This window comes from Apium graveolens, chromosome 9, assembly GCF_009905375.1.
Source record: "Apium graveolens cultivar Ventura chromosome 9, ASM990537v1, whole genome shotgun sequence".
NCBI classification, from domain to species: Eukaryota; Viridiplantae; Streptophyta; class Magnoliopsida; order Apiales; family Apiaceae; genus Apium; species Apium graveolens.
The window spans coordinates 204016994-204034256 of NC_133655.1; the positions used below are offsets into that span (position 1 = coordinate 204016994).

Sequence of the window (17263 nt, forward strand, 5' to 3'; positions counted from 1 at the left end):
ATTTATTTCAGAAATTCTTATTTTTCTGAATTTCCCAGAAAATTTCCATCTTTCTTTCTTTCTTTTTTTTTATATATAATTTCGACCATGAATCCATTCGATCAGGATCCTGGTTGAATTATAGTCCCATAATGTCTGGTCGAAGCTATTTTCGGTCAGGACGATTCGATCAGGATCCTGACCGAATTTGGTCAGGACCTCGAGTTGACCCTGTGCTTCTGACCAAATTAAGGCCCCATATTTTCTGGTCGTGACTAGTTTCGGTCAGGGTGATTCGATCAGAATTCCTGATCGAAATTCGGTCAAGACGATTGGATCAGAATTCCTGATTGACATTCGGTCAGGATTAAATACAAAATTATTTTCTAACCGAATTAAGGTCCAATAATTTCTACTCGTTGAATTTTCGATCAGGATCATTCGATCAGAATTCCTGACCGAAATTGGGTCAGGATTTTGACTCTTAACCTAATTTTTGATTGAGCCTTTCATCCGTGGGCCTTTTACTGGGCTTTGTTGATGGACTTTTCCTTTGGCCAAATTTTACTTCAGCTTTTTAAAGATTGTTCTAGAATTTCCATTTATCTTATTATTTTTATTTTACTTTCTTTTAGGAGAATATGGAAGGTTCCAGAATTGGGCCTGTTGGGCTTTCCTTTGTCTAGAACTTTCTAAACTCTGGGCTCTTATCCTGGGCTACTAATTGGGCCTGTTGGGCCTTTCTTTTCTGGTCCTTTTTGCATGGCCTTTTATCCAGAACTATCTAGAATATTCTGGAGTATTCTTATATAATAATTTTGTAATTACTTTCTATTTATTTTTGATTTCCTAAAAATGTTCTGGAATCTTCTGGAATTGGACCCAAGCCTTTGGGCTGGGTTTTTACCGGTTGTAACTGGTTAATATCCCATTTTTACCGACCCATTTACCAGCTAGGGGTCTATATAATTGGGGAGAGTGAAGTGAGATTTCATAACTCTCCTCCTCTCTCACCCTCTAAAAATTTTCCGGTAGAGCAAGCCACTTTCGGCCTCCTTCCTCCTCCTACATTTAGCCTCAAGCTTCGACTCAGTCTTCATTAATTGCAGATAAGAGCTCAAAAAGGGTAGCAAAGATTGCTTCAGCTTCCGAGCGAGGTAACGACGTTGAAATTCGTTCTTCTTATATGTCGTTGATAGATATGATTAACACTAGGGGAGACGAATACCCGTGGTCACTTAGATTCCTTTGATTATTGTAACAAATGGTATAAGGAATATGCTATTAAAGAACTTAACACGACTTATAACATTCATCCTCCCCTTAGAATAGTTCCCGCTGAAGGTGGTGATCGTACGTGTCACTGGAAACCTGACACTTTATTTGTTTAAGGTGATGCCCTTAACGCGGGGCTAAGGTTTCCTTTTCATGAGTTCATTCTTAGATTATTATATGATTTACAAACCAATCCTTGCCAACTTCCCCAAATGCCTAGAGAAATATCCTTTGTTTCATGGTTTTTATGCCTTAGGAGTGGTTTCCCCCTTTCTGGTAGCTGTGTTTATGAAATTTTTTCAATGCTATAATAGTGCCCAACCCGGTTGGGTTTATATTAGACAACGACCCAAATTTACACAAATCTTCAACATTGCTTCAATCCCTGATAATAACCAGCACTGGAGGGATAGTTTTGTTGGGCTCAGATGGGAGAATGGTGACTGGGGCACACTCTTTAGATCCTCCTTTGGGAAGGTCATAGATGGCAGCCCTAAAACCATCCACCTATCTCTCGAGGAAACTATCATATATAATGAGCTTATAAAGGATAATGGCCAGACTCCCAGCTGGATTTTGTTAGAGGAATTTTCTTTGATTCAATTGGGACTTTCCTCAGTCTCTGTGCAGGGTACTTCTTTTCTTCCCTTCCCATGTTTTCATCTTTTTCATGCGCTATTGACACCACCACTACTAGAAAATCAGCATTAGACATCGCACATTAGACATCAGTCAGAAAAGTCACTGATGTTAAAAGCCTTTTTTACATCACATAAAAAAAGTGATGTCTTTTTGGTATGTTTACATCAGCTTTTGAGTAAAGTGATGTCTAAGTTGTTCTTTTAAAAACTACGTCACATCAGTTAACATATAAACCGATGTCCAATTTCTTTTTAACATCGGTTGACATAATAACCAATGTCTAAGCTAAATTTTAAAAAATTAGAGCCCGCTGCTTCTCCCTTTTGCTCCCCGCCCTTAGCCAAATTCCCCCCCCCCCTTAGTATATTTCCCCATCCCCCTATTCACTCATTCACTTTAATAACATTATAACATAAAATTAAAAATAATTCAAAATCAAAACAAAAACAAAAAATTACAATCTCCACAAAAACAAAAAAAAAACTCATTCACTCATTCCCCCTTTCTCTCTCGATTGCTAAACCTAGAATTCTCAAATGTATGCTTACTGTCTTTCCCCCTTTCCGATTAGACCTTGAATCTCCAATTAAACCTCTCAATTTCTTCAACTCATCTCTTAATTTCTTACTGTCTTCTTTCACATGTTTTTTTTCTCATTTGTTTCAATTTTTGTGACAAATTCGAAGATTAAGGAGTTAAGTGTGTTCATTGAAGTTTAAGGTGAGGAGTAGAGTTTCTTGGAGCTAAATCTTGTAGCTAAGGATTTATTAAAGCTTAAATCTCGGAGCTAATTAAGTTGGATTTTGGTCTTGGAGTTTGTTGTTGTGTTTTTTGGGATTTTGGAGCTTGCTTTGTTAGGTATATTCTTCTTTACATATCTATTTATATATGTTTGGGTTGCATGTATATATTTTTGTAGTTATATGTATGCATGTGAAATTGAAATGTGTAGTTGTTGCATGTGTAGTTGTATGTGTAGTTAAAATACGGATTTACATGTAATAACAAGTGCTTGTATATATTTTTGTTTGTGTTGTTTGTAAATATATTTGTGTTTGGGGCTTGTCGTTGTAAATAGCATGGTTTATGAGTGAATATAGGAATTTTACATTGATTATACTAGGTAGTAAATGTACTATAGTATATAGTAAATTAATATGTTATTTGACAATCAGGTAGTTTGAGAATAACATGGACAAATCTTGGATTTTCAAAGATAGGGACACACTTGACTATGAAATCGGGGTTGAAGAGTTTTTGATATTTGCCGAGGAAAATGCTAGTGATCCTAAAAGAATCCCCTGCCCCTGTAAAAGATGTGCTAACTTCAAAAAATTTGCAGTTAAGATTATCAGGGGACATTTATATGAAAATGGTTTTAGTCTGGGGTACCTGGATTGGATTTGGCATACTCAAGGGTCTGTAAGTAGGTCATCAGTTAATAAAAATGCTCCGACCCCTGCATCTACGCCTGCCCCTGCACCTACGTCTGCCCACACACCGATACCTTCCCCTGGCCTTGCATCAGAAACAGTCAATATTTGTGATACTGCATATAATTCGAGTGAGTACAATAATGAGTTGTATCAGTTTAGGAGATTTGTGGCTGATGCTGAACAGCCTTTGTATGAGGGTAGTGAATGTACCAAGTTGGAGTTGATGCTAAAATTGCACAATTGGAAAGCTAGGTTTGGAATTAGTGATAGTGCCTTTAACGATTTGCTATCTACCGTTGGCTCTCTCCTTCCTAAGGACGATGTGATGCCACCTAATGCATATGAAGCCAAGAAAACCTTATCCGACTTGGGCCTAGAAAACATAAAATATCACTCATGTCCAAACAATTGCATATTGTATCGGGGGGTAAATATTGATGCTTCCGAGTGTCCTAAGTGTCGTTTATCTCGCTGGAAGTTAGGAAAGGATGGTAAAATAAGGATTAATGTTCCTGCTAAAGTAATGTGGTATTTTCCAATTATACCAAGATTCAAACGGATGTTTAAATCTCTTTCTACATCTGAACTAATGACCTAGCACTCAAAGCAGCGAATAGAAGACGGAAAGATGCGGCATCCATCCGACTCTCCTTCTTGGAGAAATATCGACTATAGGTGGCCTGCCTTCGGTAGTGATGCATGAAATATTCGTTTGGCGTTGTCTGCAGATGTTATAAACCCACATACTAACGGTCTAACCAATAGATACTCTTGTTGGCCAATAGTATTAGTGACTTATAATTTTCCTCCGTGGTTATGTATGAAGAGGAAATTTATGATGCTAACAATTTTAGTTTCCGGTCCACATGAGCCTGGCAATGATGTTGACATATATTTACAGCCTTTAATCGATGATTTAAAGAAGTTGTGGGAAGAAGGTGAACCAAATGTTTATGATGCATACACCAAGTCATATTTCAGTTTAAAAGCAATTTTATTGTGGACAATAAATGACTTTCCTGCATATGGAAATCTGTCTGAATGCGTTAATAAAGGTTATATGTGTTGTCCAGTATGCGCTGATGATACAGTTTCCAAGTATTTAAGCCATAGCAGGAAGATGTGTTACCAAGGCCATCGGCGTTACTTGGCTAGGAATCATCCATATAGGAAGCAAAAGGCCGCTTTTAATGGACAACAAGAATTAGGGCAGGCACGTCAACCTCTGTCTGGAAAAGAGGTTTTATTGCAATAAGATAAAATTAAATTTCAGTTTGGGAAGGAAGTAAGGAAGTCAAAGAAGGTTGATTGTCCATAGAAGAAAAAGTTGGTTTTTTTTGAATTAGAATATTGGAAGTTTCACCATGTCCGTCATTGTTTAGATGTCATGCACGTCGAGAAGAACGTGTGTGATAGCTTGATCGGCACACTACTAAATATGAAATCTAAGTCTAAAGATAGTGAAGCTTCTCGTCTTGACATGATTGACATGGGGGTTAAGGCTGATCTAACTCCACAAAAAGGAGAAAAAAAAACCTACTTACCCCCTTCGATTTTTAATTTGTCCAAGGCAGAAAAAAAGAAAATGTTGTCATCGTTAATGCACATGAAACTTCCTTATGGACACGCGTCGAACATTAAAAACTGTGTTTCCATGGAAGAATTAAAGATGTTTGTGATGAAGTCCCACGACTACCACATCTTACTCCAACAACTGCTTCCTATTGCAATTCGTGCGGTAATTCCAAAAAAAGTCGGGGTCACCATAATTAGGTTGTGTTTCTTTTTAATGCTTTGTGCAGCAAAGTTGTAGATGTATCGAAACTAGATAAATTACAATTAGATGTAATTGTAACTTTGTGTGAGTTGGAAAAAATCTTTCCTGCATCATTTTTTGATATAATGATACATCTCATAGTGCACTTGGTTCGGGAATTACGGTTATGTGGGCCAATATTTTATAGATGGATGTATGCATTTGAGAGGTTTAATAAGGTGTTGAAGAGTACGTACGCAACCGTTATTACCCCGAAGGCTGTATAGCTGAATGCTATCTGGGAGAAGAATCAGTAGAATTCTGCCAAGAGTTTGTCAAGCAAGCTTGCACCACTGCTGGTCTTCATAAAGATGAAGGCAAGTTAAGTGGTCCATTATCTGTTGTGACAATGAAATCAATCGAAGAAAAAGAGCGGGATGAAGCTCATTTACATGTTCTTCTAAACAACGTTGAAGTACAGCCATATATTTTGTAAGAATTTATTAATTTTTTGGCTGTTCAATTAATATATAAATTATATATTTACTGGCTAGTTAACGATTATATAATTTCTGTTAGAATGCATAAGGAGTATCTAGAGGGAATCCATCAAGGAAAAAAGAAAAGTGTTCATTGGCTCTTGAGAGAGCACAATCGCCTTTTTGCCGATTGGTTTCTAGAAAAAGTTAGTATTTTATAGTTTCATTTGTGCTTAATTTATTTGCTTTGTAGTAATATGGAATTTAGAAGTATTTTGTTTATGAAAATGTGTAGGTTAGTAGTGAAATGGAGGAAAATCCTGGAGGAGTTTCAGAGACAATAAGATGGATAGCCGGAAAACCATCATTTTCAGTTTTGACTTACGAAGCTTATCTAGTAGACGGGGTCCGATACTTTACAAAAGAGCGAGACGGTGTGAGGGTTGTTCAAAACAGTGGAGTGTCTTTAGTTGCTAAAACTGTCCAAGTGTCTAGCGCTAAAGATTTGAACCCCGTAGAAAGTGACTTGACATTTTACGGTGTTATCTTAGAAATATGGGAGCTAGATTATCATGCATTCAAACCCCGTTATTTTATATATAATTGGGCAGATATTGACAAGGGAATTAAGGTGGATGATCTTGGGTTCACACTTGTCGATCTAAGTCGACAAGGCCACAAGAGAGATAAATATGTGTTTATGGATCAAGTAAAGCAAGTTTATTATATTGAAGATCCGGTGGATGCCAAGTGGTCCGTTGTATTAACCTCTACAACTCGAGACTACCAAGATGTGTATAACGACGATGATTTAGGAGACACAACCATGGAAAATCCCCCATTCTGCTGCCAAATTCCTATATGTGATGTCGGTGAAGATGTTGAAAAAAATATTAGAGAAAATATTAAGGGCACATGGGTTAAGAAGTGACAATATTATTTGCAGTCATGTATCTCCTTTTTTGTAACTGTTTAGCATTGTTTATACCTAATGATATTATTTGAATTTTCGTATGTTTATGACTATTTATGAATGCATATAGTCATCGTGTCTGACTGTTTATAACTGTTTATAACTGTTTATGTATGCATACTTCACTAGTTTAGTTATGACTATTTATAACTATTTATATATGCTTGTGACTAATGAAATATATGTTTCATTTTCAGATTGAAAAAGATAAATGGCAAATAAAAAACAAATATCTAAAGTACAAGACAAGTTAGATGAGGAGGTGGGTAAAAGCTTGGAGCCGGAAACAGAACCTCAAGATGAAAATGTGGATTCTATGGAAGACATGAAAACAACAGTCACTACTTCCGAAACTACAAAGAAAAGGTATGGATTTGCCCGAGGGGTTTCCGCTATGCACAAAGTGGTGGTGAGGAAGGCGCAGGGCAAGAAAGCAAAGGTATCGTGCAATGCACATGGAGTTCCAGTCGGGAATGCAAGGCACAGTCTACAGTCCTACACCGGAATGTTGGCTAGGACGATGATTCCGATTGATTATCCTAACTGGTCAAAGGTACCCGATGAACTAAAGGAGAGAATATGGATCGATGTGAAGGTATATAAATAAGCAATTTTTTATGCACTTTGTAAATTTTGCATTTTCTTGTACTCATGTAGAGCATAACATTGGTTTCAGGAGACATTTAAAGTCCTCAAGCAACTTCAGAAGGGGCTGATCAGGTCTGCAGGAGCAAAGTGGAGAAATTTTAAAGCAAATTTAACAAGGGATTATGTTATGTCGTATCTTGAACAAAAGAAGAAACTACGAAAGCCTCCAGTGAAGTATGCTTTTGTTGGTAAGGAGGCTTGGAAAAATTTTGTTGCTGAAAGGACTACCTCGACATGGAAGGTATACGCGAAAGAGATTGTGTGTTTATATCTGTGTTTTATTTATGTTGTGAACTGATATTTTTATGTATTACAAATATTTTAGGAAAAATAGCATGTTAATATTATTTAAAATGTTTGTTGCAGTCACTTAGTGAAAAACAAATGGAGCGGGTGAGCAATCGAAAATATCATCACCGCACATCTAGAAAGGGTTATGTTGGATTGTTGGAAGAAGAAGTAACCTCTGTTTAAGCATTGAACTTAAATAATTGCATTCTACATATATTGTTGTTTTAATATTTTTTGATTTTAATCAGCAAAAGAAAGGAACCTTGGCTCTCGATGAAGAACTTGATCGGGCTCTTATGTGGCACAAGGCTCGTAAGGGAAAACTTGATGATGAGGAGGTTAATCTAGAGCTAGCTGAAATAGGGAAAAGAATTGTGAGTATTTAACAAGCAACGTTAATTTTTTTAATTCAATTCAATTCAGTTCTAATTTTAATATTTTTATGAGGAGGTTCATTCAGTTCTGATTTATATGTTAACATTCTCATGACAGGAGAATTTACTGGAGCTGCAAAGTAAGGGGGAATTCATTCCTTCTGGGAGTCAAGATGTGTTAACTACGACCTTGCAAACTCCTGAACACTCGGGGAGGGTTCGAGGAGTTGGAGGCTTTGTTAGCCCATCAATTTTCTTTAATTTACCAAATGAAAAAAAAAGTAGAATAACCAAAGCTGAGCTGTTGGCCCGGGATTGTGAGAGGGATGCAGAGTTGGAGATGGCCAAGCAAGAGATGGCGAAGGAAATGGAGAAGACAAGGCAGGAATTGGCTGAACTGAAGGGCTTACTCAGTAAAGCAAATATTTCATCTCCTCTGGTTTCGGATAAAGCAAGTTGTGATGCTCAAATAGTTGATGATCAAATGGATCCTTTTCCACTAGAGAACAAGGTAAAATAACAAGCACATTTATTTAATTTAGCTCGACATTATTCAAGCATTCGTCATAGTTACTCGTTAAATATATATGTGTGTAGGCTGTCCACTAAAATGTGAGTTGGCTGTGGGCACAATAGAAAATAAGGTGGCATTTGGCTTGTTGTTTGACGATGATGACATGAACAAATCTATTCACGGATTGCCAATGCAGCCTGGTTGTGCTCGTGTCTCAGTGGATGGGCCAATCCAAGGACAAGCCAAGATTCCTATTCTGGTAGTCGGTGAGATTGAAACAGTAGAGCAGGCTTTTGGCTCCTACGTCTCATGGCCCCGCGACTTAATCATATTCCCAGATGTGCCTGCTACCGCGGTATATATTTTTACATGTATGTTTTATTGGATCTCACACTATTATATTAACTCTATATTTGTTTTAATAAATTTGATAATATTTTCAGAAAAGTAAAAGGAAAGGGAATGATCCTTTAACTTATTTGCATAAGGTTCAGTCCTTATTTGAGAATATAGAAATCAATAAAAATGTTCCGAAGCGCTTTCGGTTGTTGTATAAACATGCAACGACATTCATGAAGTCCACTGGAAACTCCATTCAAATCCCGTGCGATGCGGAGGTGTTTGGTGTTGAGAAAAGAATTTTCATTTTGCATGAAAACATAATTGCTTTGCTTGAGTTTAAAATGATTGGCCAAGCAGCAATTTTTGCATACATGGCGTGAGTATTATAAATTTTTTAATTATTGTCTTGTCTTCTTGTTGATAATTTTTGCATTTATATTCTTGTTTTTTTATAATTTCATTTTATTTGCAATGCAGATACTTGCATTGCATGGTTTATGAAATTGAAAATTTGGAGCAATTTGCTTTCTGTGATCCCGGAGTCTCTTTTACCTTGAACAACAATTTTGAAGATAATTTGGTTAGTCAATTTAAAGAGGGTAATCCTGATCGTCTCTTTTTTATTCCACATAATAGCAAGTAAGTACATAAAAAATGTCTCCAGATTTATTATAAATCGCTTTATTTATTTATTTATAAGCATGAAATTCAAAATGATATGATTCTGATATTAATTCTGTTTATTATAAATATTTATAAAAAATAGCTGCCATCGGATATTGGTTGTGATTTGGGCGGGCGAGGTTTTCATACTCAATCCTCTGCCTCGTTCAACTACCTATCCCGAGTTGGAAAAAGCAATATCAAGGTATTTGTATTTAATTTCGAGTGATTATTTTAATTATTGAGATATCAATCAATTTGTGTTATTGATACTGCTAAGATGACAGGGCTGTGATTGCGTTCAATGTTCAGGCCGGAAGGGGAAATAAAGCACCGACTATCAGATATATTACCGTAAGAACTAGGGGCATTAATTTACTTATTAGTCAGAGTTTTTTCGGTTAGATAGGGGCATTAATTTACTTATTAATTGGTCTGAGTTTTTTGGATTAAATAGGGATGCCCCAAACAGCCCGGAGGAACTGAATGCAGCTATGTTGTTATGTGGTATATGAAAGAAATTGCCATGGATAATGAAATGACATTTGTCAAAAAGGTATATTTTTTTGCTTAATTCATTCTTGATATAACTGGTGTACATATAATTTGTGGTAGAATTCATTGTTACTAATTTCTGTGTGTTACACTTTTCAGTGGTCGATAAAGAATCGAAAGGTGACTGTTGCCAAGGCTGAGCTGGACGAGGTTTGATGTGAGATTCTTAGCCATATCGAGTCCTTCTTATAAAAAGGCCTAATTTGCAGCTCCTTTGTGTAGACTGAATTTGTAAGAATTTGTAAGAGCTACTAGTGGTTTTTGTTGATAAATATAATGGGGGAACTTTAGTTGGTAAATTTTTATTTAGGATGAACTATGTAAATGATCGATGGTGGATGTCTAGTACTTGCTATTGCAGTTATGTAGTTTGTTTGGATTATGAAGTTTGGTTGGTGGTGGATATATGTACGTAATTGGTATAATCTATGGTAAATCAATGAATGTATGTTTGTTTTTGCGTTTGTTTTGGTTTGGTTAGTTTTGGAATGGTAAAATGGCAGTTGGTATGTTTTTGGATGACTCTTGTTTGGGTTTTGGGCATTTGATTGAAAGAGGGGATTCATGAATAAAAAAAATAAACAAACATCACTTCATGAACAAAATAACTGATGTAAAATGTAGTCAAATAAGACATTTCATTCAATAAACTGATGTCATAAGCAGGCACATATATCAGCTCACAAGAAATGACTGATGTAAAACAATATAATAGATATCACATTTTGAAAGAACTGATGTTAAACACACACAAAGACATCGGTTCCATTAAAAAAAGAAAGGTACAACATCGCTTCTGATAAAAGACTGATGTAATATGTTAAGTTACACATCTGTTTAACAAGTTTTTCGATGTTAATGTATCATATTGCTTTATATGTGATAAGTTTAAAATGATATACATGACATATGAATGAATAACTGAAACCATAGTGAAGGTATACATTGAAGAAAAATACATCACATTGTTAAGAAAAACGATGTCTAAACTGTGTATAGACATCGGCTAATAAGCGATGTGTAATGCACCTACCTTTCTCATCGCATGCAAAGACATCGCTTGGATTTTAAATAGACATCGGCTAATAAGCGATGTCTATCGACAAATTTCTAGTAGTGCACTTATCTTTGTTTATTGTTTTTCTTTTCTGTGGCTAAGGAGATCAATAACGAGAACTTGCATGTAGTCGAGGAAACGACAAGGATGAAAAAGGCTCGTCTCGCAGGGTTGGATCCCCGGGGTAAGGCTACGGAGCCTAGTTTCTTGAAGAAGCATAAAGAGCCTATGGTGGAGGCCTCTTCTGCGGGCACTGAAGCCCCAGTCGTTCCTGCTCACACACCTACAGGTTCATTTCAATCTCTCTAGGGTTTTCATTGTAGAGATACTGTGGTTGGTTCCACGAAGCATGCTTGGGACTAGTCTTACCATTCCGTAACCCCTAAGGACTTTACCGACGTGGTGGCAGGCTCGGACTTGGAGCGGGTTAAGCTTATGTCGGCTCAGTCTATTGCTTCGATATATATTTCCTTTTCTTTACTTTCTTTATTCCTATGGTAGTGTTATTTATTCCCTTGCCTTACATCCTTCTATTTTTATTTTCCTTTCAGGCCAATGCCTACTTTCAGGCATTTATTAGACAAGCCGAATCCTGGAAGAAGGCTTCGGACAAGGCGGATAATGCCCTCAAGAGGCAACAAAGGAAATATGTTGCGCTGGAGATGAAGATGAAGCGCAAGGAGGAAGAGCTAGGGGAGGCTAACGCTGAATTAGTTACTCTGAAGGCTGAGAAGGACAAAATCATTATTGCATACTTGGACACGGATGAGTTTGCTCAATCTATGAGGGTTAGGGATAACACGGTGTTCCCTGGGTTTTTCAGGACTGGCTGGGACTCGGCCCTCAGGATCGTGAACGACGCTTGTCCCGACATTAACCCAACGGACTACGTGTTCCCTGATGATGAGACCTTACTAAAGAGGTTTCGTACCCGTGTGGTTGTCTCGGATGATATTCCTTAGGATCATCTCCTTCCCTCTCCGGAGTCATCTTCCAGACCTGCTGCAGCGGACCTTAGCTCTTCTTCTTCCGAGACCGGCACTATTGAGACGTCGAGTGAGAGAGGAGGGGATGATATGGATGCAGAGGACATTTCTTCACCTTAGAGTTCTTATTGGCCATGCGTGGCTTTGTTATTTATGATCAAGACATGTAACACCCCCCCAGATCCGTCCGGGTCGTCACGGTCTTTCTTTCCACAATATCACTTCACTTAATTAATAATAAATAACCTTATGCTATGACCCCACACTAACACACACCACAACCCGTTATAGTCTCAGAGATGAAATTGAAATAAGTACAAGTCTTTGAATCCACAATTTAAAAGTTATTACAACCCAAAATGATTACTTGATAATTTACAGTTAATTGCCATTATCTGCCACAAGTTATAATTATACATAATTGATTCTCAAAAGTAGATGGTCTGATCTACAATAGATCTACCTCTGCAGCTATAGCAGCTACAACATCATCGGGAAGATGCGGGATGCTTCCCACGTGCTTGCGCTGGGTCTGCTGGAGTCTGGCCATCTTTCCTAACTGTTGTTGTGTGATGAAGAAATAAAGCAAGAGTGAGCCTTACAGCTCGCAAGATAATATATAGTGATAACAATAATATAAGTATCTAAATGGATACTTACTAGAATCTTTTATCATGCGTAAGATAATTACTTACTAGATATAAGTAAAAACAAGGGATGAAGTTACCAAATACTTCACTATACTTATATCATTTAAAAAGCTGCTTGAACTACCACTGTTCAAAGTATAATGAGCTTTCAACAGTTCATCACATAGATGAGACTACAAGACAAGATTTGAATAGATTAAATCTTTGAAATATTATTAAAGGAAATAAAGTTATGATATACTTCATTAAGTTCTGATATATATATATATATCCACATATACATCTTCTTTATATAATTTCCTGAAAACCTCTGTCATATAAAGTATGAACAGAATTGCAATATCCAATAAATTTGGAAAGGAAAAGAATTTGGCATAAACCAGATATCTTGCTGATCAGGCAAAGATACCCATAAATAACCTTTTCTACTAGTAGATGGACGAATTCCCCACTGGTCATCACCCTGGTCGTAATAGGACCTTATGCTGGACTGCCACTCAGCCACTTATGCATTTGATGGACTCCCACTGAGCCACTTACACTATCATGGACGCCCACTGAGCCCATGTTGCTTATGCCGACTCAATAGATGGACTTACTTCCCGAACGTTGGGTAAGTAATCAATTCATTTACCAAAACTGCAACCGTGTTGCGAATATAAAATACACCACAGAGCCGGATCCCTCAGGTTTTGAGCGAGTATTTAAATCCCCTTAAAAAGGAAGATCTTAAATATAAAAATGAGTTTTGGGATCCGCTCTAACTTTTAAAAATCATTTTGAAGACTCGAAAACACTTTAAAGAGTGTTTGGAGTAAAGCTGATTTAATGAAGTAAATCAGTCCCCAGAATATTTAGAAAATGTCTGAATATTATTATTTAAATAATATTCCCATACAGAATAATCTTTATAAAAATAATTGAAGTAGAAGTATTAAAACTTATACTTGAAACGAATATTAAATAACCAAAGATATACTTATATGAACGTACTATCTTTATTTGAATAATCGAAAATAAGTTTGATTATTGACACCTTATTCTTTAATAAAATAAAGAATATATCTCCGCAAATAATCGGAGTCATAGATCCTCAAATGAATATTCAAATAATATTCATTAAATAATATAAACTAAGTCACAAGCCCTCGAATGAATATTCAAATAATATTCAATAAATAATATAAAAGAGTCATAAGCCCTCGAATGAATATTCAAATAATATTCAATAAATAATATAAAAGAGTCATAAGCCCTCGAATAAATATTCGAAATAATATTTAATAATAAAATAAAGTTAAAGTTATCGAATAAACCTTATTCGATTAATAGTTTTGAAAACTATGACCATATATATATATATAAGTATATATATATATATATTTATATCCATATATACAAAATCTACTCGGGATCCTCGACTCCCGGTTTTACAAAATATTTTCACCTTTGGGTCCCTATACTAAGGGTATATGCAAATTACCGCTATCCTCTAGCATAGGTATTATCAACTGAATCAACAGATATATATGAAAAGAATACGAAACAGGCATGCATATATATATACCATAGCAGCATGCTTCAATATATTGCAATATTTGTTAATTAACCAACATGCATCTATCGCAAGATAATCCAAATACATATATACATCACAACAACAGTTATAACGGTTAGAAAACTTGCCTGAGCGACTTGGGGTGATAAAAGGCTCGGGACGAGTCTGGTAACCTATAAACAACAAGTAAGTTGGAATTAAACCAAAGTCACTTGTAAATCTATACTTTAACTAACTTAGACTCTAACGCTTGTTTTGCGCTTACTGACTCGCTTAAGTCACTCGGGTACCCTCGGCTCCACCATTTTTAATAATTTAACCTTTACGAGTTTTAAGGCGATTCCTTCGCGAGTGTCTTACCAACTGCCTAACACACTTACCATAAATGTTTCATACATTAATTAACCCCTTTTGGTCTTTAACCTATGTTTCAAAGTAAGGCGAGGGGAAAAGTTTCGTTCGCGAAACGCCGTTACATGAAACGGTCGTTTCTCCTAAACCGTGCATCGGAATCGAACGAACTACATATCAAAACGAAGCTCGTAACATGAGCTATCTAAACATGGCAATGGTCATAATCTAACAGGGGGTTCTCGGGTCCTAATGTTATGCACAAAAACAGTCTAAAGAAAATCGGACGTTACGACGGCTATGTTTACGCGATTTCCCAATTTTAAACCATTCAAAACCAACCCAATTCAACCTCAAATCCAACATACAACCCACCTCCATCCTTATCACATCATAACAACCCCAACCAATTCAATTTTAACATTCATACTTATGCCTAAGCTTAACTTTAACCATACTTAAGTTCTTTTAATCAAAACAACAACATTTACCATTCCATTTCAATACCATTTCAATCCCAAACTCTAAATCACCAACATCAAGCTATAATATCACCCTACTAATCAAAATCATCTTATAATACATAGGAATCTAGGGTTTGGAGATGATATACCTTCCTTGAAGTGGTGGGAGTAGCTAGGAAGCCTTAAGAAGCTTTGAGAAGTCTTAGGAATGCTTGGATCTTCAAGGAAAACAAGAAAATTTCAAGTTAAAAACTTGAAAAAACTATTCATTGTCTTCTTCTTTGATTAAATGAAGAAGATTGAGAAGGAATTGATAGCTTAAACTCATGATATAGCCCTAACTAAGCATGAAGATGATTAGGGAATTAACTCACCAATTTAGGAAGCTTGGATCTTTGATTTTGAATTTTCTTGCCTTTTGCAATAGTAAAAAGCCGAGAGATCTCAAGAACAATGCCTTGGTTTCTTTTTTATTTTGATGAGGAATGAATTTGCTTGGCTTGGTTGATTTGTTTTTGTGTTTGATTTAGTCAATTACCTATTTGCCCTTGATTTTGTGTGGTTAAAAAGCCACCACATCTCCTTCCTTCCCATGTCATGCCTATGTCATGTTGTGATGTCATCCTTCCCTCTTTGTTCTCCTCTCATTGGTTGGGTGACATCACTCACTCTAATCCCTTTGATTAACTTCCTAATTGTTTGCCTAATGACCGCTGATCTATTATACGGTTCGCTTAACTTTCGTTCTCGTTTATCGTTTGAAGGATCATACCTGGGATCTTATTACTTAGGTTCCCTTAACCTTTCTCAATACATTATATTCCTTTTTATGATCCTCTATTATAATCCTTTAATTTAAATCCTTTTTATCCTGTTACCCTATACTCAATTCTCTCCGTATCTAGTGGATTTCCGCGAAAAACCAAAGTGTTCGGAATTGGATTCTGACGATCTTTACATACACTCATATACCGTATAGAGTACTAATAAAATCTCAGAATATCCATAACAGAACCCCTACATAGTGTGGCATGAAAAGTTTTCTCATTCAGCTAAAACACTATTCACAAGGGTTACAAAAAGTTGAAAATTTTGGGGGTTATTACAGTCTCCCCTCCTTAAAAGGATTCCATCCCGGAATCAAACAGAAAACAAATGGGGGTACTTTTCTAGCATTGTGCTCTCTAGTTCCCAAGTTGATTCTTCCACATTATGATTTTGCCATAGTACTCTGACTAGCTTGATCACTTTGTTCCGAAGCACCTGCTCCTTCTTATCTATAATCCTTACTGGCTTCTCCACGTAAGTTAGATCTGGCTGCATATCCACCTGCTCGTACTCCACTATGTGTCTGGCATCCCGATGATACTTCCTTAGCATTGACACATGGAACACATTATGAACTTGTTGCAAATTAGGGGGTAAGGCTAGCTCATAGGCTAATTTTCCAATCCGTCTTAATATCTCAAAAGGTCCAATGTATCTTGGGCTTAGTTTTCCTTTCCTTCCGAACCTCATTAATCCCTTCCAAGGGGATACCTTTAGCAGTACTAAGTCCCCTACTTCATATTCCTTGTCCTTTCGGGCTAGGTCTGCATATTTCTTCTGTCTGTCTTGGGCTGCTACAAGTCAGCCCTCTGATAAGATCCACTATATCTTTGGTCCTTTGGACCACTTCGGGTCCGAGCATCTTCCGCTCTCCTACTTCATCCCAGTATAAGGGAGATCGACACCTTCTTCCGTACAGGGCCTCATAAGGCGGCATTCCGATGCTAGCATGAAAGCTATTGTTATAAGAAAACTCGATCAACGGTAAGTGATCATCCCAACTCCCTTTAAAGTCTATTGCACAGACTCTCAACATATCCTCTAGTGTCTGGATGGTCCTTTCACTCTGCCCATCCGTCTGGGGATGATACGCGGTACTCATATTTAACTTGGTCCCCGCACATTCCTGAAAGATCCTCTAAAATCTGGAGTTGAACCATGGGGTCTCGGTCTGAGACAATGGACGCTGGGACTCCATGTCGCGTCACTATTTCCTTAAGGTAAATGTCCACCAGTCTATCGACTGTGTATCTCTCATTGATAGGAATGAAATGAGCTGACTTTGTCAGTCGGTCTATAATTACCCATATGGCGTCAGTGATTGGCCTTTCGTCCTTGGCAAGCCTACAACAAAATCCATCGCTATCTGTTCCCATTTCCATTCGGGAATCTCCAGGGGTCGTAAGAGTCCACTGGGTCTCTGGTGCTCTGCCTTTACCCTT

General features: G+C 36.9%; 1 protein-coding gene across 1 annotated transcript; it reads left to right on the forward strand.

Moving 5' to 3' along the window:
- Window positions 1-3087: 3087 nt before the first annotated feature.
- Window positions 3088-4587, forward strand: LOC141685881 (uncharacterized). The gene is made up of 2 exons (XM_074490958.1): window positions 3088-3852; window positions 4159-4587. Exons 1-2 carry the CDS (start codon window positions 3088-3090, stop codon window positions 4585-4587), a joined length of 1194 nt encoding a protein of 397 aa, XP_074347059.1.
- Window positions 4588-17263: the final 12676 nt, after the last annotated feature.